This window comes from Balaenoptera ricei, chromosome 7 (assembly GCF_028023285.1).
Source record: "Balaenoptera ricei isolate mBalRic1 chromosome 7, mBalRic1.hap2, whole genome shotgun sequence".
Taxonomy (NCBI): domain Eukaryota; kingdom Metazoa; phylum Chordata; class Mammalia; order Artiodactyla; family Balaenopteridae; genus Balaenoptera; species Balaenoptera ricei.
Window position 1 is genome coordinate 110,481,809 of NC_082645.1, and position 22,011 is coordinate 110,503,819.

A 22,011-nucleotide genomic window follows, 5' to 3' on the forward strand; every position below is an offset into this window, starting at 1 on the left:
GAAACATTTAAAAAACAATAAATGATTATTTTCTCCAAGGGTCATCAAGGCCTGGCCTCCAAGGAGCCCCTGGAGTACCAGGAGTAAAAGGAAGTAAAGGGGAGCGAGGACCCCCAGGAAAGAACGCAGCGGGGCTTCCCGGGTCCCCTGGCTATCCTGGTTCACCAGGCCCTACAGGGTTGCCAGGACCTCCAGGACCACCAGGTAAAGATGCCCTTTTGCGTACGTTGCCCGGTGACAGCGATGTGCCCATCGGGGGCGATGAACCTTACACGCAGCTTGGCCATCAGCGTGGACCGTAGGAGTTCTCTTTCCACTGGAGTTTCATTTTGTTAGCTATCTGTGGAAGCAGCTACGGTGGCAGGGCTACTTTGTAAGCACAGCCCAGTGTTAGCCTGAGTTCCCACAGAGGGTGGAGCAGGAGGCAGGAACAAGGGGAGGGAAGCAGGGAAGGAAGGACCATTATCAAGTTGGCCTAGGCCAAGTGCAACTGCTCATTCAGTCCCTGGAGACTATCTTCCAAGAAGCTGTATAACTTTGTCTCAGGATAATCTTTCCTGCAGGGGACAAAGAGGCAAGAATTTCCCCACCAGCCGCTATTTCGCATGGGTCAAAGTTGTGCCCCACAGGACGGGACGAACACCCTACCATCCCCACCCACATCCCCCCACAGACACACACTTCCAGGCTGTGTTGGCATGGCTCCTGGGGCATCCCGTGGCTTGTCCTCAGCAGGGAAGCCCCAGGACAGGAGGCTAGAGGTGTGCAACATGGACCAAGGCAAGATGCTGCCAGGCAAAGTGGGTCAGAAACCACAGAGCTGCAGCCCAGAGGCTCTGAAGCGGTACCTGGAAGTTCTGATGAAGTTATCCTTTTCTCTCCATCCCCTGATAGAGCCACTTAGCATTCTGTGTGTGGCTGATAGGTATATAGAACCTCAGGAACATACAGATCGCTCTATATATTTTAAAATGCCTTTCCTGGCAGGTTCCTGGGAGGTCTTGTGTTTTATACCCAACCCTCCTACTAGCCTTAAGAATCTTCCATGGGTCAGTGATCTTTTTAAGAAAGGAAGAAACATTATTTATAGACAATATAATTATAAACATAGAAAATGAAAAAGAATAATCTGGAAAACTCTTAGTATTAATAAAATAATTCAGTTAAGTGTCTAGTTATATGAGCAATATTAAAAATAGAGGGAGTTCCCTGGTGTTCTAGTAGTTAGGATTCGGCACTTTCACTGCCGTGGCCCGGGCTCAATTCCTGGTCAGGGAACTAAGATCCCAGAAGCAGCGCATCACGGCCTAAATAAATAAATAAATAAATATAAATAAATAAAAGCTTTCCTTTAGGCTAACAACAATCTAAGAAATTATCCTATTAATAGAAGACAATGTCTAAGAACAAGCTGTTAAGCTATGGAGTGGATCTATGTGGAAAACTAAGCAAAACAAAATTCAACAAAAATACTTTACTGTATATCAGGGATTTGAACAACTTCTAGCCCTCCAAGTCTTTTTCCAGGTGTAGGTTTTGTGTCCTCATTTTATCGATGACAAGCCTGATATGTGCAGCTCACGAAGCTCAGGAACGTTCAAATCAGGATCCGGCCCACAGGGCACCTGCCGTGGAGCAGCTCCCTCTCCAAAGGCACCATGCTCCCTCGCCCTTCAGAGACTGTTCTTGTTTCTTACCCTTTCTTCTCTAAGCAACACCTATCTGTCCTTCCTTTTGGAGCTTCAGAGTCCTGCAGAAAGTTTTCACTGAGCCCACCTACCTCTTATAACACTCAAGTTTATCCTGATCATAGAATTTTCCACATTGCTTGTCTGAGTCAGTTTCCCCTATAAGACTCAAAGCTTGTTGAGGTCAGGGAGTGTCTCATTTACTCTTTGAAGCCCAGCATACAGCATGGGGGCTGGAACATTGTAGGTACTCAAATATTTGTTGAATTAAATATGAAATGAATATGAAAATGTATAAGTATCTACAAATGTATAAATGTAAAAGTATACATGAGTCTACATTAAGTATAAAAGTGCCATAATATTTTACTTTTTTTTCTATTTTTTAAATTCAGTTTGTTTTATTGAAGTATAATTGACGTACAACATTATATTAGTTTCAGGGGTACAACATATTGATTCAATATTTGTATATATTATGAAATGATCATCACAGTGTCTAGTTAGTGTCTGTCACCATACGTAGTTACAATTTTTCTCTTGTGATGAGAACTTCTAAGACCTATTCTCTTAGCAACTTTCAAATATGCAATACAGTATTATTAACTATAGTTACCACGCTGTATATTTCATCCCTATGATGTATTTGTTTTATAAGTGGAAGTAGATTTTACTGTTCAGAGATAACTACCCATTCAACTTAGAGACACAGATAACTGGATCACAAAATAAGCGTTCTTTTCATAATGGAACAGACATAATATAACACATACATATTCCATCCAAATTAAATGTTTCCACTGTTACCTGTTGCTCTGAAATTTGGGGAAGCTATAGGTACTGTTTGTACATATTTAGTTTCATCAGCATTGCCTTCAACCTATATTGGAAATGGCAAGACCAAAAATTAGATCATAGAACACAGCAATTTGAGAGAATTAACTATTGACCCTACCATTATAATAGCAGATGTATGTGGAAGACTGGGAACAGCTTTCTTGAAAAGCTGCTTTAAGAATGACAAACTCTACCATATGATCCAATAATCCCACTCCTGGGCATATATCCAGAAAAGATGAAAACTCTAATTCGAAAAGGTACATGCATCCCAATGTTCGTAGCAGCCCTATTTACAGTAGCCAAGACAAGGAAGCAACCTAAATGTCCGTTGACAGATGAATGGATAAAGAAGATATGGTATGTGTATATATATATATACACACACACACACATATATATATATAATGGAATATTACTCAGCCATAAAAAATAATTCAATAATGCCATTTGCAGCAATATGGATGGACCTAGAGATCGTCATACAAGTGAAGTAATTCAGACAGAGAAAGACAAATATCATATGGTATCACTTATATGTGGAATCTAAAAAAATGATACAAATGAACTTATTTATAAAACAGAAATAGACTCACAGACATAGAAAACAAACTTACAGTTACCAAAGGGGAAAGGAGCAGGTAAGGGATGAATTGGGAATTTGGGATTCACAGATACACACTACCATATATAAAACAGATAAACAACAAGGACCTACTGTATAGCACAGGGAACTATATTCAATATCTTGTAATAACTTATAATGGAAAAGAATCTGAAGAATATATATATATACATATATATGTAAAACTGAATCACTTTGTTATACACCTGAAACGTTGTAAATCACCTATACTTCAATAAAAAAAATTTTTTTAAAAGAATGACAAACTCTGTTGATGTGAATAAGCAATGAGGAGAAAACAGATGATGCCCAAGTCAGAATCCATTTTTGCACTCCGTATAGATGAAACATCTACAATCTGTCAGGAAAATACAATGTATCGGAGATACACAGAAGAATGAGATCTGACCTTTTGCCTAAAGATGCTAAAGGGCTAGTCTTGGAATAATTGAAAACAACTGAATAAGATAGCATGGGTTGATCACATGCCAATAAATACCATCTACTGAGCTTTCAAAGAACCACTGCTTCCTTATTAAAAATATCACATGTGTAACGTGAAAGGAAAAGCTGGTCAGTCTTTTCAGTGGCGGACAACCTTCACAAGACTCAGCTTCCAAAACAGAGATGGGGAAATGCATATAAAATAAAGACATTACTAAAACACTTGCTAATTGAAGAAAATACTTAAAGAAATAAAAAACTAGCTTTGGTGTTTTCTCTTTGTAGGTGGTATTGTTTTTCGCAGAGGTCCACCTGGAGACGGTGGACTTCCAGGCCATACAGGGTCTCCAGGAATCCCAGGAGTTGATGGGCCCAAAGGTTGGTTCAATCAGTGATGTTTCTCTACTAGCGTAAGCCATTCTCATCATCTTTATTATCACTGATTTTATATTTCCCTGAGACAACAATGACCCCAAAATAGCAGACAGTCAGAGACGGCTTCTTTTCCAAAAGGATTACCTAACGGTATTTATTTATCTGGAAATGAATCATTTATTTAGCACCTGTGCAATAAATCATTGGCTCTTCCTAGAATGTGGGTTGTAGCCTGCACTCAAGGAGAGAAACACTGAAATAGTAAATATTTAATACTAGGCTCTTGGGATTTCCTCTCTCAGAACGCAAAAAATAAGCTCAGATAAAGTAAGCAGATATAATAGATGAATGATGTTTTTATTAATATGTACAATGTCCTAAATGATTTTCACTACACGAAAAAAATTTTTAGATGCAACAAATGATCGTGTGGTTGGAAAATATCTGTCCTTTCTAAGGACTCGGCATGGGTTTGTGAGTGATGCAAGCATGTTCTCATTGCAGGAGAGCCGGGCCTTTTGTGCACACAGTGTCCTTGTGTCCCGGGGCCTCCAGGCCCCCCAGGATTGCCGGGGTTAGATGGCGTAAAAGGATTCCCAGGTACAGACAATTTGCACACAAGTATCTTTTCAAGTACCGAAAGGGTCGATTCATTGGGCAGGAAAAAAAGGCATCAGACTGCTAGATGTCAGGATGTGGTTTATATGAATTTGGAGGGAGACTTTCAGAAACACACTCTGTTCACATAAAGTAAGCCAAAAATCCCATAAAAGCTGGCATTTCCCCTTATTCCGTCTTAGTTGCTGAACTCTAGCAAACCACTGTGTTATCCAGGAACTGTAAGCTCACTTTTCTACAGGGGACCAGCTGGTAACTTGGAGGAGTGAAGCAGCCATACCAAACACACACCACTTTTTTCTTCCATAAAGAAATAAGCCCCTGGGACTTCCCTGGCAGTCCAGTGGTTAAGACTCTGGGCTTCCACTGCAGGGGGTAAGGGTTCGATCCCTGGTTGGGGAATTAAGATCCTGCAGGCTGAGAGACGTGGCCAAAAAAAAAAAAAAGAAAGAAACTCTCTCCCATTCTTTTTTTCAAGAGACATGACCCTTCTCAGTCTAATTTTTCATGTCCCCCCTTTTGATATCATCATGGGCACATGCACTATTTCACATTATTCTTAACCGTACAAGCACGATAACAAAGTCCACCAATGGCCGCAGTGCCGGGGAAGATAAGGAGTGGTGAGGACCGCAGTAAACTGCAGGGGCTACGCAGTAAATGGGAAGGTGCCATCAGGCGCTCAACTCCAGCCTGTTGTTACTTGGCAGCCTTTTAGGCTCTGTGCTAATAAATCTTCCAATTTTTCATGGGAAGAATAAAATTGGGATATTTTTTTTTCTGAAATCTCATGTTTTTAAAAAATATTAGCCGTCAACTTCTGAAGGAAGAAACATTTCAGAGGCCAATATCCTGAGGACTAAATAAAGCATATGTCGCTTCCCTTGTCGACCTCTGTGCCAGACCAGGACTCTCCAGCTCAACACTGTTGCTCCAGGCTGTCTCTGCCTCTGCTCTCCCACCTTCCCCTTTCCTGGACATAGAAAGGACCACGGACAAAGCCTTGAAGTAGAAAAAGTCTCTATTTTATTCGTTGGGTTCCTCTGCCCCTGTGCCACTCTGCTGGCTACCCAGGGCCTTCACGTGGTATCACACACCATCTAGGTTCTGCCATTAGCACCTTGGTCTATAGACACCATCCTCAAATGATTTCTCATTAACTAATAAGAGCCCTCAAGTTACAGAGCCCTTGCTCAGTGCGCTAGGCATGGTTCTAGATGTCTTCTGTGCCTCCATCCCTTATTCCTCATGTCAACCCTAGAGCTAAGTGTTACATTAACCCCATTTAACAGGTGAGGAAGCTGAGGTATCAGATGACATAGCTAATAAGTGGTAGAGCCTGACTCCAGTCCAGACACTCTCCTCTGGAGACATGCTCCCACCTTCTACACTGGCACCCCTTAATTGCTGTACCAGGCGCTGCCCTTTGAGCCAAGTTAATCCAAAGCTCTACCTTTGGAGATAAGAGCATGTTTGCATGTTACCAACCATCCAGTAGACATTTGCATTGACACAGGGTCTTCGGGGAGGCTTGGTCTCAGTCCAAAGAAGAAAGACTCATGGTGGCAGCTACGAGCACTGTGGCCAGCCAGTAGAGGACATGCATTAGGGCAGGGATCCTTTGTCATCCTCAAATCCTACCCACTTCTTCATGAAGGCCTTAGTTACTTTGCAGTCACTGCGCCCTGACTCCCTGAGACAAGCCTGACAGGAAAGGATGGGGCAAAGAACAGGGGGAAGTGTTTTTCATACAGCTCCTATTTGACGCCCAAGTCTCTGGGGGAAATGTTAAAACACAAACTAAAAGGAAGGGAGGAAGGCAAAGAACAGAAGGAAAGCCATCGTAATTTTCCTGCATCCCCAGAGTGATCTCTGGCCCAAGGCTAGTGATGCAGGCGGGCAGCTGACTGCTGCTAACCAACCAGTCGCATTGCTGTATTTTCCTTGGTTTTCCTACATTTGAGGTACTACAGGTACAGCTCAAAGAGATGCATAAGCAGTAAAACTGTTTGGATTACTATACAAAAAATTCTCCTGGCTTAAATCTTGCAAAAAAAAAAATCTGAATAAACATTTGTTAATAAACTGACCTGAGATCCATCCAAAAGATCCTCTACAGGGATCCTCTATACAGAGATATTTAAATAGAGGAAGTATAAAATAATACAGTAAAATGCAATTTGGCAACCGATATACAAAGCCTCAGAAAGATTTGTACCTGTTTGGACCTGCAGTTACACTTTTAGCAATTTATTGTAAAGGAAATCATTGGATAAATGTGCAGAACTAAATATCCAGAGGTATTTATCATAGCATTGTTTACAACAACTAAAGTTGAATAAGACAATCTAAATGTCTAAAAATAGCTGTTTGCTGAATGAATGATGGTTCACCCATACAATAGGCTACCATGCAGCCATTTAAAGGGAAGCTATAAGTCCATATTTATTGCCATATGTACAGTATGATTCCAAAAAAGTGTATTATGAGTCCTATGCATTTATGGATATAAAATTTTATGAGTAATGCACATGAAAATTTTAGCAAATACTGTCTTCTGGTGGTAGATTTATGCGTGATTTTTTTTTGAATTTTATTTTATTTTATTTTTATACAGCAGGTTCTTATTAGTTATCTATTTTATACATATTAGTGTATATATGTCAATTCCAGTCTCCCAATTCATCACACCACCACCACCCCCGTATGTGTGATTTTTATTCTCTTCTTTCTGTATAATTTTTTTTTACAATGAACACCCATTACTTTTATCATTAGAAGAAATAAATGTGTCTCCTTAAAATTATAAAGACAAGAATTTCAGGAAGCTAAAATTTAAGAGTTCTTGTTTTGAATGTTATCTCTTATTCCAGTTATTTACTCCCATTCTTACCTTGCACTGTGTGTTTTAATAAAGAAATTTTCTTTCTTCAGAAGAAAACATCCTGTTTTCTTCACATACTGCATTACCCTGGCTATTCAGAGTTTGTGTTCAATGTATACTTAATAATTTACTGCTTTCAGGAAGACAAGGGGCAGCTGGCATTAAAGGAATCCCAGGGTCCCCAGGAAGCGCTGGTCTTCCAGGATTTCCAGTAAGATTTCATGGTTTTAAAGCTTTATTTAGTTTCAATTTGGAAAATGGAGCACTCTGGAAATATGGTTGCACCCCATATAGGTTGTCAGTTTGGTGCCTGGCAAGGAGCACTTAATAGTAAAGCACTTAGTAGATACTTGTTGATTGAATGAATAAATGAATGATGTGCGAAAGAATAAGTGAATGAATTAATGAATTTATAATCATGTCAAATGGTATCAGAGACAAAGCTGATCAGTGGTTGCCTGGGGCTGCGGTTGGGAACAGGGATGGACTGCAAATAGATTTGAGGGAATCTGGAGGAGTGGTGGAAACATCTTAACACTGGATTGTGGTGATCGTGGCATGAATGTGTAAATTTACTAAAAATCATTGAACTGTATTCTTACAAAAGATTCATTTTATAATATGTAAATTATACATTAATAAAGTTGTTAAAAAATTAAAATCAGAAAGTTACACTTGGATAAGTATATTTAAATCAAATTATCCATAGATGCATATTGAAATTTACCAATATTCTAACATAATCTGAATTATGATGAAGGTTGTATCATATTGAATTATATTATTGTATATATATTGCATTGAATTACACTAATTGAATTTTTTTATAGTTTTGGAAGAAAAAATAAAGCCAAAAAGCTTGAAATTTTACTTGTGGGCCAAAGCAAGGGTCTGGAAAAAAATTCATGTTCATTAAAACTGAAAAGTTCTTATTGACATGTTTTAATATTGACACAAGAACTGTACCCAAATGCAAGGTAGACTCATTTTTGTACCACCCTAGGGATTCCCGGGTGCTCAGGGTCACCCAGGACTTAAAGGAGAAAAAGGTGAAGCATCTCAGCCAGAGAGACAAGTGGGTGCCCCAGGGGATCCAGGGCTCCGAGGACATCCTGGAAGAAAGGGCTTGGATGGAATTCCTGGAACTCCGGGAGTAAAAGGATTACCAGGACCTAAGGGAGAACCGGTTGGTATCTAGCAACTTTTTTCAAATTACCCTCCCTCTGAATGAAGGGCTCTAAAGTTAAGACATCAGATGATTTCTTTTCAAAAAATTGTTGGCCATTCAGCACAGTTCATCCCTCTAACTGCAGGATGAGGCATCTTCAAAAGAGCCGTAATAACCCGAACAAATATTTATAGTATTTTGACAAAATAAATAGCACTCCATGGTTTTTTTAGCCCATGGAAAATTCTACATTGATAATGACCTTGTTTCATACACAAGTTACAATTCCACATTTGTATCAAATGAGTTTATAGGGAAGTTCAGAAAATGATTAATAATGGAAAGTTTTAGTCAACATTTTGGGGACAATGTTCTTTTAAGTAAAAATAAATGCATAAGAGGACAGAATATTTAGGGTTTTGTCATTTGGGTAAATGTTTTGTCATTTACCATATTTAAGTTTATATAATTCTGTCTCTTTTCATCGGATGGAATCTCTCACATGTTCAAGTGAGAGGTTCCTACCAGGATGTTTTTTTTTTTTTAACATCTTTATTGGAGCATAATTGCTTTACAATGGTGTATTAGTTTCTGCTTTATAACACAGGGAATCAGCTATACATATACATATATCCTCATATCTCCTCCCTCTTGCGACTCCCTCCCACCCTCCCTATCCCACCCCTCCAGGTGGTCACAAAGCACTGAGCTGATCTCCCTGTGGTATGCGGCTGCTTCCCACTAGCTGTCTAGTTTACATTTGGTAGTGTATATATGTCCATGCCGCTCTCTCACTTCGTCCCCAGAATCTACTTTTAAATGTCATAGAGGCAGAGGCCGAGAACCTATCGCATGGATCTGAGAAGTTTGCGAGACATGCTGCCCAGCCTGTTTTATGAAATACCGGTTTCTCCCAGTGTTCATCAGTGTCGTCCAATACAAAGGGTTTCACCTCAAGCAGAGTACCTTGTCAAACAAATGTAAAGATTCATTCACAGACCCTTTAATATGAGAATATGAGTAGTGACTCCCCAGGTTGTGGATATGATATGCAGACTTTCCTAAACCTTTTAACTACAAAACGCTTTTTGAGTGGAAGCAGCTAGCAGGGCCAATGTTTCAGACTCTCTTTGGCAAACTGTCAGCTGCCCCTCCAGAGTGGCAGTTATGCTTAAAGAGGGCTGGAGTCTGGAACTCTTTTGGTCTAGTATCAAGACAGTTCACGTGATGCTCCCATTTGCATCGCCCTAATTTTTTTTATTAGTTCTGGTAAAGAAGTCCCAGAAAGTAAGAGAAAATCAAGGAACTGATTTGAGTCTTACACCCTGCAATTATAAAAGAAGGATTAGTCAGTCCCCCATTGACACTGAACAATGAAAAATCCAGTCAAATTTATTATTTGGGGCCATGTTGGAGAAGAAGGGGAACTTCGATTATTTTGTCAAATTCAACTTCTTTAAAATAACTCATTTTCAAAGTGACAGACTATGAAATTAACAACAAAAAAAGATATTTTATAAGAAAAAAATTACTATAGATAGACTATCTCCTTTTTAATGAAAATACCTGGTGAAAAACCAATCAAATTAAAGTTTGCTCTACTGGTTTTATTTTAGAAATGTGCCAGTAACATGAATGTCACCTCTAATGCCATTTGAGTTGTTGGCCAATTTGAGCTAAGTTTTTGGGGCTGTTGTCATATGTGGCATCCCATTGTAGGACACCTCAAGTGGGACTCAACAGAGTTAATGAAATGTTGCTGGATTCCAAAGGGCAAAACAACAGACATCATTCAGTGCTCTTATTTTAGGAACAATGCCCTTCAGGTAACAACTGCTTTTTAATTCAAGATCTTCTCCATGACAACCTAACTGGTATTCATATTCATGGTGAGGTTAGCCTGTGTAAAGGGATACTGGATGAATCACTATCCAAACATATTTCTATTGATACAGGCCCCGAGTGGGGAGAAGGGGGACCAGGGTCTTCCAGGGGATCCTGGCATCCCTGGGTCCCCAGGACCTGCAGGACCGGCTGGACCACCCGACTATGGACCTTGGGGAGAGCCTGGTCCAAAGGGCACCCAAGGACTTCCTGGAGCCCCTGGACCACCTGGAGAAGCCGGTTGGTTAGTTTTCTTTCCAGTCCTGTTTTCCTGTGGAGTGGGTTGATGGTTCCTAGCGCTAGTGAAACTCCCTCAAGACTAATGAACGTATAGAAACATGCTTCTAGTAAATAGACGATGTCAACTTGTAGACACTGGGAAATAACATGTAGGATATGGTAGAGATAATCCTCTTTTCCCCTGTTACTGAGCAGTACAGCTGAAATTTCCTAGGAATAGTCTATATCCATTACTGATATAAATACACGGAGTGAATAGATCCTAAGAGATGAGTGGAAGTTAGTTACGATAAACAAAGGGAAGGCAAAAACCTATAGGATTGATCTTGAGAAGCCTCTTCCTGGGCCCAGGGCCCACTCACGTTATTGCAAATTTGTTCTTTTTGATTCATAACCTCATAAATGGTTTCTAAATAAAACTTCAAAATATCTAAGACAAATGAAGAAAAGCTGTCTTGATAATAAAGTCCCATTGATTTGGGGATCCACGTATACTGAACGTAGTTGCGGGATTCAGGAGGGATCTGATCCTCAATGTTTATCCGTGGTGGAGAACATGGCGAAAGAAGAGAATTTCACGTTACTGACAGTGTTAAACAAATAATGCTACCATGGTCGTTTTTTACTTCTAAAATCACTTTGGAGACCCAAAAAACCACTGGTCTCCAAATCTTTTTATAGCATCCCTCACCAGGAATAAAATTTTGAGTGCAGTATCCCCAGTAGTATTCACATACAGGTGACCCTCAAATAACACGGGAGTTAGGACGGGCAACCCTCTACGTGTATAACTTAGAGTCAGCCCTCCTATGTGTGGTTCCTCCGTATCTGTAGTTCATGTAGTACTCTAGCATTTACTATTGAAAAAATCCACAAATGAGTGAACCCTCGTGGTTCAAACTCGTGTTGTTCAAGGGTCACCAGTATATTATAAATTGTATGCATGCATTTCTGTCCACACGCATATGTAAAGCTTATTTTGTGATTATTCATACATGTGTATTTTTTTCTGCACCTTACCTTTGAGGCTGCTCTTCTAATCCAGGGATTGGCAAACCATGGCAGACCGCAGTCTCAATCCAGCCCACCTCCTACTCATGTATAGTTCCCGAGCTAAGAATGGTTTTTATATTTTTAAATGATTGGAAAAAAAAACTTTTGAATAATATTTTGTGACAGGTAAAAATTATATAAAATTCAAGTTTCAGTGTCTGTATAGTTGTATTGGCACACAGCTATGCTCATTTATTTACAGATTGTTCCTGGCTACTCTCACACTAGGATAACAGAGTTGAGTGATTGCAGCAGAGAACCACCTGGGCCATAAAGTCTAAATTATTTACTATCTGGTCCTTTACTAAAAAACTTTACTCAACCCTCTTCTAATCCATCTTCAAATCTTCTTCTGTTCTTTCTAAATGTGAATTTTTAGTGAAGGACTCCACTGTCATAAAATATATTATTACCAAATTTTCCCCATCACATTACTGTTAACTTATTCTTTCTATAAATATATGAATATATGGGCAATACTGATCACTAACATGTTTCTAATATTGGCCACTGTGGTCAGAATGTTATCTCAAATCTTTACCAGTGAGGCGGGCATTATTTTCTCGACACATGAGGAACTTAGGTTAAAAACCATGCCCAAGCTCACAGACCTTACAAAGAGCAGGGCCAAGATTCTAGCCCAGATCAACTTGTCAGGCCTCACTTCATGTTTTGTTCAATAAACCATACTGCCTTCCTGTGAAAACTAGTCACCCAATAAATAAATATCCTACTAGTATTCACTAGCAGTTAGGCTGAATTCCATATTATCAATATTTTTAAAAATAGGCTCTCTTTTAATAGACCAGCATGTTGGGCTCTTAATTAAAACAAGGCTTAGACAATAGTAGATGCTTACATATATTTGTCAGTGGAATTTCTATGAGCTGGTCATCTTTAAGCCAGTTTGGAAGCCTATGGAAGCAGATTATTTTTTATATTCCTTAGGGTATGTTTATGAACCCCTTATAATTGTGTTTTTCCCTTCTGAAGAAAGAAAAGCTTCAATATGCACGCCAACCTTATGATGCATATTTTCTTAAGGTCCTAAGGGAGAAATCGGTGTTTTGACACCAGTTCCAGGACCCCCAGGACCTCCTGGGCCCCCAGGCCGTGCTGGCCCCCAAGGTCCACCTGGTGAGTATCCCTTTGCCACATCTGGTACATGGCATCAGAGGGCACCCTGACTCTCCTAGTTATAACTCTCCCATTATAAGGAAAGCATATAGTCACTGGCTCCAAAAAAGAGTGCAGGCCAGAAGGGACAAGCCAACAGACAGGAGACTTGCTGTTGTCCTTTGAGGTTATCCAGATTATTCCTTTAGTACTTCTGATTCCAAAACAGAATCTATACAATTACTTAAGAGGAATTGGAATGCAGAACAATCTTCGTGGAGTTTTGGTGGAGGAGCAAGGAATGTGGGCTGGTGTTTAATCAGGACAGTTCCCACAGCTTCTTCATTTGAAAACTTAACTTCTTTGCCAACATCATCTAAAACTTAACTTTGCATTGATGGAGGGAGACATATAGTTCAAGATATCGAGAATATTTCTTTTTAGGAGTTAAATTGTATTTTCAAAATTATTTGCACCTCCTAATGATTAGCTCATTGCATAGAAATGGGGAGGAAGGTGGGGTTATTATTTCTTAATTTCCAAAAAGATCTGGAATGACCCAGAAACAAACATTTTGTTTTAAGCAAGATAAAGGGAAGGTGCTGATGTAAATGTATGCATGTTTTTAAGGTATCCCTGGATCCACAGGAAAATGTGATCTGGGTCTTCCTGGGCCTGATGGTGAACCAGGAATTCCAGGAATCGGATTCCCTGGGCCTCCTGGACCTAAGGGTAAATTTTAAAAAAATTTTTAAACATAAGGTTCATTGTGGATATTTATAAAATATAAATACGTATAATGAATACTATAGGAAATATCCATTAAATCCTTTAAAATGATGTTTTCCACCAGTCTTAAATGGGAAAAAAACCTTACAATAATTTTAGCAAAAGAGGGAGAATTCACATTGATTTATGCAATCTCATCGCAGTCATATTTTTTTTAATTTTTTTTTTTGCAGTCATATTTTTTAAAGTACATAGAAAAAACCATAAGGAAATTCACTAAAATGGTAATAGTGATTCTTCTTGATTGCGGGATTATGAGGAATTTATTCTTCTTAATAAATGCCTGTACTTTGTACATTTACACATTTCTTCACCTTATACATTTCTTTTATAACAAAAAAAAAAAAAGAACTGTTAAATCACCGATAGCTGATCTCCCTATATACTCCCAAATAAATTACGGAAGTTATTTTCCTTTAGGGAAAAATGCTGTTTCTCATCAAAGCCGGAAAACACTCCAAAGAAATCCAGATGCTAAGAACTCAAACAGTAACCTAAGGTTCCCTGCTGACAAATACATCAAAGTCCTTCCAGGATGACATATGAGTAATCTCAGTCCCTGGGATGTCCCATAGAACTTCAGATTTTATGATAATTTCATGTTTGTTTCAATGTTGTTTAAAGTGCTTATCCAAATATAATCCATTTTTGGTGCTTCATCTCTTACATTAATATGTCAGCAATGTTTATCACACATCAGTTCTGCCCAAATATAGGAATATTGATCTCAATTGATGAGTATTTGAAATAGAAAACATAATCACATGGTCCCACATGATCTCACATGGTCCCAAGAATGGCTTTGACTCCAGTTTCTTAGATTTCTTCCCAGTGATCTTGAAGTAATGCAACCTGGCCCATGTTTTAGCCAAGTGCTTCGTGGACCCTGCCTTGAGAAATTGCATCCTAGCTTGTAATTCTGTGGATTTGCCTTCTGGAAGGAGACTGTAAACTATGGGAAACAGAACTAGCATAAGGGCTTCTTGAAAGTGGAGATTCAGAATTTCCCAGTTGAACCTAATGAATCCCATGAAATAACTGTGAATTTAAAATCGGTCAAATTGGTCAAACCAGGGACTTCCCTGGTCGTCCAGTGGGTAAGACTCTGTGTTTACAATGCAGGGGGCCCGGGGTCTATCCCTTGTCGGGGAACTAGATCCCACATGCATGCCGCAACTAAGAAGCCCACATGCCACAACTATGAGCCCACATGCCACAACGAAGATCCCATGTGCCGCAACTAAGACCCGACACAGCTAAAATAAATAAATAAATGAAATTGGTCAAATTAGGGGCACAAAGGAACTCTCTGAACGCAGCCTTGATCTACCAGGCTTTCCTCTGTTGAACCACAGACCAGAGAAAAAGATGTGTGTTAACTCCTTTCTCAACTCTCCTATTATAAATGCATAAAAGAGAAGTTAATGTTCAGTGGCTGTTATAGAGCTTTAGGAAGTAATTCTCTTGAGCAACCCATGTTAAGAAAGGCTACCTGGATGCTGGAAATGCTTTATATCTTGATCTGGGTCATGCTTGCATAAATATATAGACACATTTAAAAATTCATTTGGCTGTACACAGTATGCAAGATATACTTTTTAAAAAAGGCACCCAAATGGTCAATCGGTATCAGTGGTTTAAAGAATTGCTCAGTCAAACTTTAGTGGTGCTAAACAACAAGAATGGAGAAGGTAATTTTTTAAACTGGGAACCAATGTAATCTGATTTGGAATTGACTTTTTTAAAGTGCTAATTGAGCGGTTGGCATTCTCATCATTTAAACTTTCATAAAAATACCTAAGAGCTACTGTTCAGAATCTTTTAAGACCTGTCTTACAACCTTTGTTATTTTTTCTCTGTAGGAGACCAAGGTTTTCCAGGCACAAAAGGATCACCAGGCTGTCCTGGAGAAATGGGAAAGCCAGGGTTACCTGGAAAGCCAGGCCTCCCAGGAGTCAAGGTCTTTGAGAATTAAAATTCAGACTGATATTGGGGAGGGGAGGGGAGGGGAAGGGCGATTAAGTCAGCCAGTTAGGATTCTCCTACCTGTCAGGATGCTTTGTGTGTAGAAATTGTCAATATATTTGTAGATGATGAAGATGCCGACTTTTTAAAAAGTTTCTCTGAACCATCACTCCCCTTTAGAAAGGAGAATAGAAGGTGTAAGAAGACCAATCTGCCTCTCTATTTCTTCCTTAATCTTCAGAAACATTCAGAGTACTTAAAATGGGAAAACTCTAGAAACAGACTTGGATATCTATGAGAAAAACTATCAAAAGGAGAGACATCTAGACTTTTTACAGAAAATTCCACAGTCTTCTTAAAAAGTGGAGGCTATGAAGAATTACTAAGCACAGTTTTATTTAAAAAGTCAGCTACTACAATTGAAAAAGGAAAGTGGATGGAATGGTGGTGACTGTGCAAAAGGGACATAGAACCTCCATCACGGAGACGTTATTTTCAAGTAAATAGCCCTAAAGAGCGGTCAATAGTCAATAAGGATTTGAAAGCATGATACAGTAAAACTAACGTAATTTCTGTGCTATAGGGAGAACCAGGACTAGCCATGCCTGGAGAACCAGGAGCACCAGGTTTGCCAGGAGAAAGAGGCAACTCTGGGGAAAATGGAGAAATCGGACTCCCTGGACTTCCAGGTCTCCCTGGAATTCCAGGAACTGGAGGGCTTGATGGACCACGAGGTAAAATAGCAAGTGTGATTACTTTTCTCCACTGTGAACTCAGCTAAAATGCTGCAAATTCAATGTGTAGGTGCTCTAGGGGTGAAGAACTCTTCTCAAACATCTAGCTCAATAAATTGAACGTGCGAGGCTTAATTAACTTTCCATTCAAATTTCCATTCCATTGCTGCCCTACCTTTGTTCCTTCTTTCTTCCTTCTTTCCTTTTTTAATGAGTGTCCTCTATATAAGACATATCAATGGTGTTAAATATAAGTTCGATTCAGGGGGGAAAGTTATAAGAGAATGACTGGGATAGCAATACTAGGACCTTGGGTTTTGGCACCCGATTGTATTCTTGGACTCATTTTGCAGGGGATCCAGGGCTGCCTGGACCACCGGGAGAAAGAGGCCCCCCAGGAAGGTGCAAAGAAAGTCTCAGTGGAGCTCAAGGACTTCCAGGCTTAAATGGATTGAAAGGGCAACCAGGTAGGGGGAGGCCCTTGAAACCAGTCACCAGGCGGGCAGATGACATGGGACTCCTGCTCTGAGTTTTGCTGCTTCACATGAGAACTATCCGGTAACAAGTCCTGACCACTGTTCAATGGGAAAAGTGATTTCAGAAACAAAAACCTGTTGTCATGAATTTGTTGCAGTGAATACCAACTATAGAGTAAGAGACCTGAAGTTACTACAGTAAAATTGGTTTGTGTCTTGTACGCAAGAAGATATGAACAATGCAGATATATACAGATGTATATTTACATATATATATACATATAAACTCTCAAATAAGTTTTATCTGTAATACTTTCATAGGTATATTAAAGTGGTAAATGTATCCTTATTATTGAAACAAAGTGAATGTATGCAAAGGTATATGTTTACAAGTTACAAACTAAAGTACATAGTTGGTTGCTTTACAAGCAACATAAAGGGTATGAAAGTAAATCTAAATTATGAAGGCTAGGCAGTCATGGGAAATTTACTATCTTTTTGGCTCCTCTCAACCAGATCTGTGAACTGTTTCTGGGGAAAAAATCCTTTAGAACTTGCCTATTATACTTATATGTTCACAAACAAAATTTTGGCCAAGATGTTAATTGTTGTAGTGGTGCTGTTATTGTTTCTAGAAGCATCTGGTGGCTTGCCGCCACGTGAGTGGCTCTGTATGAATTCTGCCGGTTAAAGACTGTGCCACAGTCAGAAAGTGCATTCCCAAGATGTGCCTGCAGGACTAGAAAATAAATCTAAATTCTACACTATCATTACTTCATGAATCGTTGAAACACAGAATGTTAAATCCAGAAGGGATCTTAGAATTTTACAAAAGGGGACCTAAATCTATCAATTAGAAAAGTGTGTGGCTTGCCCACAATCACAGAGCTAAATATTTACAGCCATAAAATATGTCTGGAGTTGGTGTGGAAAGCAATTGTGCATTCATTCATTCATTCATATACAGGCAGAAGAGGCGAAACGGGGCCAAAGGGAGACCCAGGTATCCCAGGCTTGGATAGGTCAGGATTTCCTGGAGAACCTGGACCACCAGGAATGCCGGGTCATCGAGGGGAGATGGGACCACCTGGTACGAAAGGATATCCAGGAAATCCAGGATTTTTAGGGCCACCAGGTACCCTTTATGTGCTTTTGTTTTTCTTCTTCTCTGTTCTTCCACACTTTCCTTTTAAGGTAGCTGTGTAAACTAGAGACAGGCATAGGCTTTTGACTCTAAGCTTCTCTTTCATTTAGTATAAGTTTTTCTTCTGAATTATTTGCAAGGAGCCAGAGGGCTGGGAACTGGTGGTAGTGGGATGGTCAAATTTCACAATTACCCACAATATGACTATTTTCGCTGTGTAATCTTGTTAATATATTACTAGTGAAATATATTTGCTAGTATTTTGTTGAAATTTTTTGCATCCATATTTATAAGGGATACTTACTGGTCTGTTTTCTTGTGATGTCTTTGTCTGGTTTTGGTATCAGGGTAATGCTATCTTATTGAACAAGATGGGAAGTGTTTCCTCCTCTTGTATTTTCTAGAAGAGTTTGTGAAGAATTGATATTCTTTAAATATTTGATAGAGTTCATCAGTGAAGTCACCTGGGGCTGGGCTTTTCTTTGAGAGAAGTTTTAAAATTACTAATTCAATCTCTTCGCTTCTTATAGATCTATTCAGAATTTGTATTTCTTCTTGAGTCAATTTTGGTAATCTGTGCCTCTTCTAAGAATTTGATTTTCTGGCCTGTCATTGTTCATAGTATTCCCTTATAATTCTTTTTATTTCATCACTTTTTATGGTTTATATGTTTGGGGGAGAATATTTCAGTAGTCTTCTCATGGCATAAGGACCTCACTGATCTCTCCTTCAGAGAAGAGTCCAGAATAAGAACTTAATCTGCTAATTAACCTTTCATTTATATTATTGAGCTACTATCATATGCCATCACTGTTCCAGGCCCTAGAGACACATTGGTGGATAAGACTCCACCTCGAACAATGGGGAACACAGTAACAAACACATTTAAGAACTAAGTTCATCTAGAGACAAATGCTATGAAGAAAGTAAAATAAGGGAATATAACAAAGTTATTGATCAAGGGTTGGGAGGTGGGAATGCTCCAAAACTTCAGCATATTTTCTTCTCATCCACAAGTGTGATTTGCTACCAACTTCCACATCCATGATGTAAAAAAAGACCATTTACTGACCCATCTCCTAGACAAGTGCGATAATTTTCCTGTTTACAGAAACCATTTTTTCAACACTCTTTCTCTCTTTCTAAGTATAATTCATTTTATTTTATGGAGTATTTCGCTTTTCTCATTCTTCACAACATGTGCTGCCTTGTGTTAATTTGTTTCCATAGGTGAAAAAGGAATGATTGGGATGATGGGGTTTCCCGGAAACGTTGGCCCTCCAGGGCCTCCTGGGAACCCAGGCACCCTGGGACAGAGGGGTAAGTGATAGAATATCTTTCCAGCTATCAGGAGGCATAAACAGTGTTCATTTAATAGCAGAAAAATAAATTATATTTTATTCTTTGAGGAGAAAGTAGTTCTGAGAAAACCTTATATTTGATTTTGCAGTTTTCTGTATTCCTTTGTCCCTTTTGAATAGTCATATTTTCTCCCTACAGGCTTAGACCACTACCCTCATGTGGCTGCCTGTTTGGGGGCAACTGTTTATCAAGTTCTCAACCTCGTTAACCTTTTCTGGTTTATTTGTCTTGTTTTGTTTTATGGTAAGCACTGTTAACTTTTGAATCCTCATGAACTTTTAAAGAATTAAGGAACTGATGTTGTTACGCCTGTCTCTTAGGGAGCTTTGGAATTCCAGGAGTAAAAGGCGAGAGAGGATCCCCAGGTGCCAAAGGGGAACAAGGAGATAAAGGAACTCCAGGGCCTCCTGGAATATTCCGCTTAGTCGGGGACAAAGGGGAACCAGGACTCAAAGGTACAAATGTCCTTACGTTTAGAATCAGAACATCAGAGCTGATTCTGGGACTAAGAAGTTATCCAGGAAGATCCCTTTAGTTGACATATGAGGACATTGAGGACCAGGATTTAATTTCCCGCCCAAGCTCACAAAGCCAGTTGGTGACTGAGCTGGGCTGCAACTGGGTTTTGTGTGCCCTGAACAGTAATATGTTGCCTCCTTAAATCGTAACTTTTTATTTCTAAGTTAATTCTGCAGTTTGGTCTGCTGTCTTTAAATTTTCACTAGCCAGTCTTTAAATTCTAAGCCTCAAAGCCCCCTTTTGCCAAGTATGGTGAAAATTAAACCTTTAGAAAATTCCACATAAAAAACTTCCCTGGCTGGAATAGAAACTGCACCCCAAATTCTACTCTATTCTATCAGCTGCCAGGGTGAATTTTTCTGATTGCATCTAAAAATTGCTTCTGATACTCAGCATCCTTTGGGGAATAATTACTAAAGAGAAAATATGTTTTGATTACAAATCAATGCCTTAAAAATGCTGTTAATTGTTAGCTATAGCTGTTAAGCTCAAATTCAAACCCATTCAAATTATTTCAAGTTATTTAAGCCTTTGGACGACAGGTTTTGTTATATGATCAATACAGCCAATATCAAATCAAAATTTAAGAAGGTTTGCCTTGCGGTCTTCCTGATCCAATTTAACCCCAAGTAACTTTAATAAAACAAAGGATTTCTGGATAAAATTAAATGTTTGCAGATCAAACTTATATAAGCAGGGAAGAATAAAAGAAAAATGTGTTTGTAGTTGCAAAACCATATCAAGTTTTGAATAATTTGTAATCAACTTTGAGAAGTTAGATTGGAAGAAGATTTGCTTTAAAAATTCTGGATAGAGTTCTGTAGACCAGGCTGACAAGACTGAATAGCTGTCTCTCCCAGAATTAGGAAGGACTTCACAGAAGTGACATTGGACCAGGGTTCTGGAGAGTGATTGAATCCAACTAATTTGCTAACTTAAAAAATGGATAATCAGGGACTTCCCTGGTGGTCCAGTGGTTAAGAATCCAATCTGCCTTCCAAGGCAGGGGATGCAGGTTTGATCCCTGGTCGGGGAACTAAGATCCCACATGCCGAGTGGCAACTAAGCCCGCGCACCACAACTAGAGAGAAGCCCACGAGCCGCAACAAAGATCCCACGTGCCACAGCTAAAACCCAATACAGCCAAATAAATAAATAAGTAAATATTTTTTAAAAAATAAATAAAAATAAAATAGCCATTCTGGCCTTTTGCTATTCCTCAAATGGGCCAAGCTTTAAAAGTAAATAAGTAAAAGGATAATCATTGGGAAAAGAATCAGATTTTTTTCTATAAAGGAAAATTAGCAAGTAAAGGCCTTTTGGGTAGTCCCCCTTTAATCTGCTGTCAAAGGGATGGTTTAGTTCTGGGTGCAAACAGAAGACTGCATTACATTTTTAGCAATAGAATAGAAAGTAGTATGAATTTTATAAAATTCTTCTAGAACTGGTCTAAGCCAAGATGTAAAAAAAAAAAATACTGGCACAAGTGTCCAGTCTTCATAAACTGTCAGACACCACTTCACTGGATTATTCTAGATGATTTAGGTAGTGTTGCAAACATTTTGAAAAAAAATATGAATAGCATATCTGTGCCTCCATAAACTAAAATTTGACTCTAACATCATGAATGCACAATGGGTACTAATTTACAATTAAAGAATTGTTTCTGTAAAATATATAGGGACACATGCTACTTTTATGCTTCTAGCAAAGTACAATATGCATGGAAGCTGTCCTACATGTTTCCTTTTGGCTTTTCAAACCCACAACCAAGAAGCAGAGATTGAACCCCAACAACAGCAAAAGATCATACTATCTAGGCCTCTCTAATTTCTATGTGATTCATTTTTCGTCTGAGTTTCTGACTTAAAGACATCCACTGCAAATGTGGAAGAGCTATTGAAGGTATGAAAAGCACAGTCGTCCTCTCCTCAGGGAGTCTGCATGGAAGATTTAGGCATATGTACAAAAAGGTAATGAATAATACAAAAGAACTGTTATGCTATAGCAAAGACCTGTGAAGCCCTTCCCACATGCAGGTACTGTTCCAAGCTTTACCAATATTGACTCATTTAATTCTCACAACAACC

At 39.1% G+C, this 22,011-nt stretch overlaps 1 protein-coding gene across 1 annotated transcript in view; it reads left to right on the forward strand.

Moving 5' to 3' along the window:
• Window positions 1-22,011, forward strand: part of COL4A3 (collagen type IV alpha 3 chain) — a 133,385-nt gene that overhangs the window by 84,865 nt on the left and 26,509 nt on the right. The window contains exons 22-35 of the mRNA XM_059928835.1: window positions 40-204; window positions 3,880-3,972; window positions 4,474-4,569; window positions 7,612-7,682; window positions 8,475-8,657; window positions 10,595-10,763; window positions 12,861-12,953; window positions 13,563-13,664; window positions 15,584-15,681; window positions 16,270-16,420; window positions 16,774-16,887; window positions 17,864-18,031; window positions 19,271-19,360; window positions 19,723-19,857. Coding sequence (XP_059784818.1) covers window positions 40-204; window positions 3,880-3,972; window positions 4,474-4,569; window positions 7,612-7,682; window positions 8,475-8,657; window positions 10,595-10,763; window positions 12,861-12,953; window positions 13,563-13,664; window positions 15,584-15,681; window positions 16,270-16,420; window positions 16,774-16,887; window positions 17,864-18,031; window positions 19,271-19,360; window positions 19,723-19,857 — 1,728 coding nt within the window. The remainder of the gene's footprint in view (window positions 1-39; window positions 205-3,879; window positions 3,973-4,473; window positions 4,570-7,611; window positions 7,683-8,474; window positions 8,658-10,594; window positions 10,764-12,860; window positions 12,954-13,562; window positions 13,665-15,583; window positions 15,682-16,269; window positions 16,421-16,773; window positions 16,888-17,863; window positions 18,032-19,270; window positions 19,361-19,722; window positions 19,858-22,011) is intronic.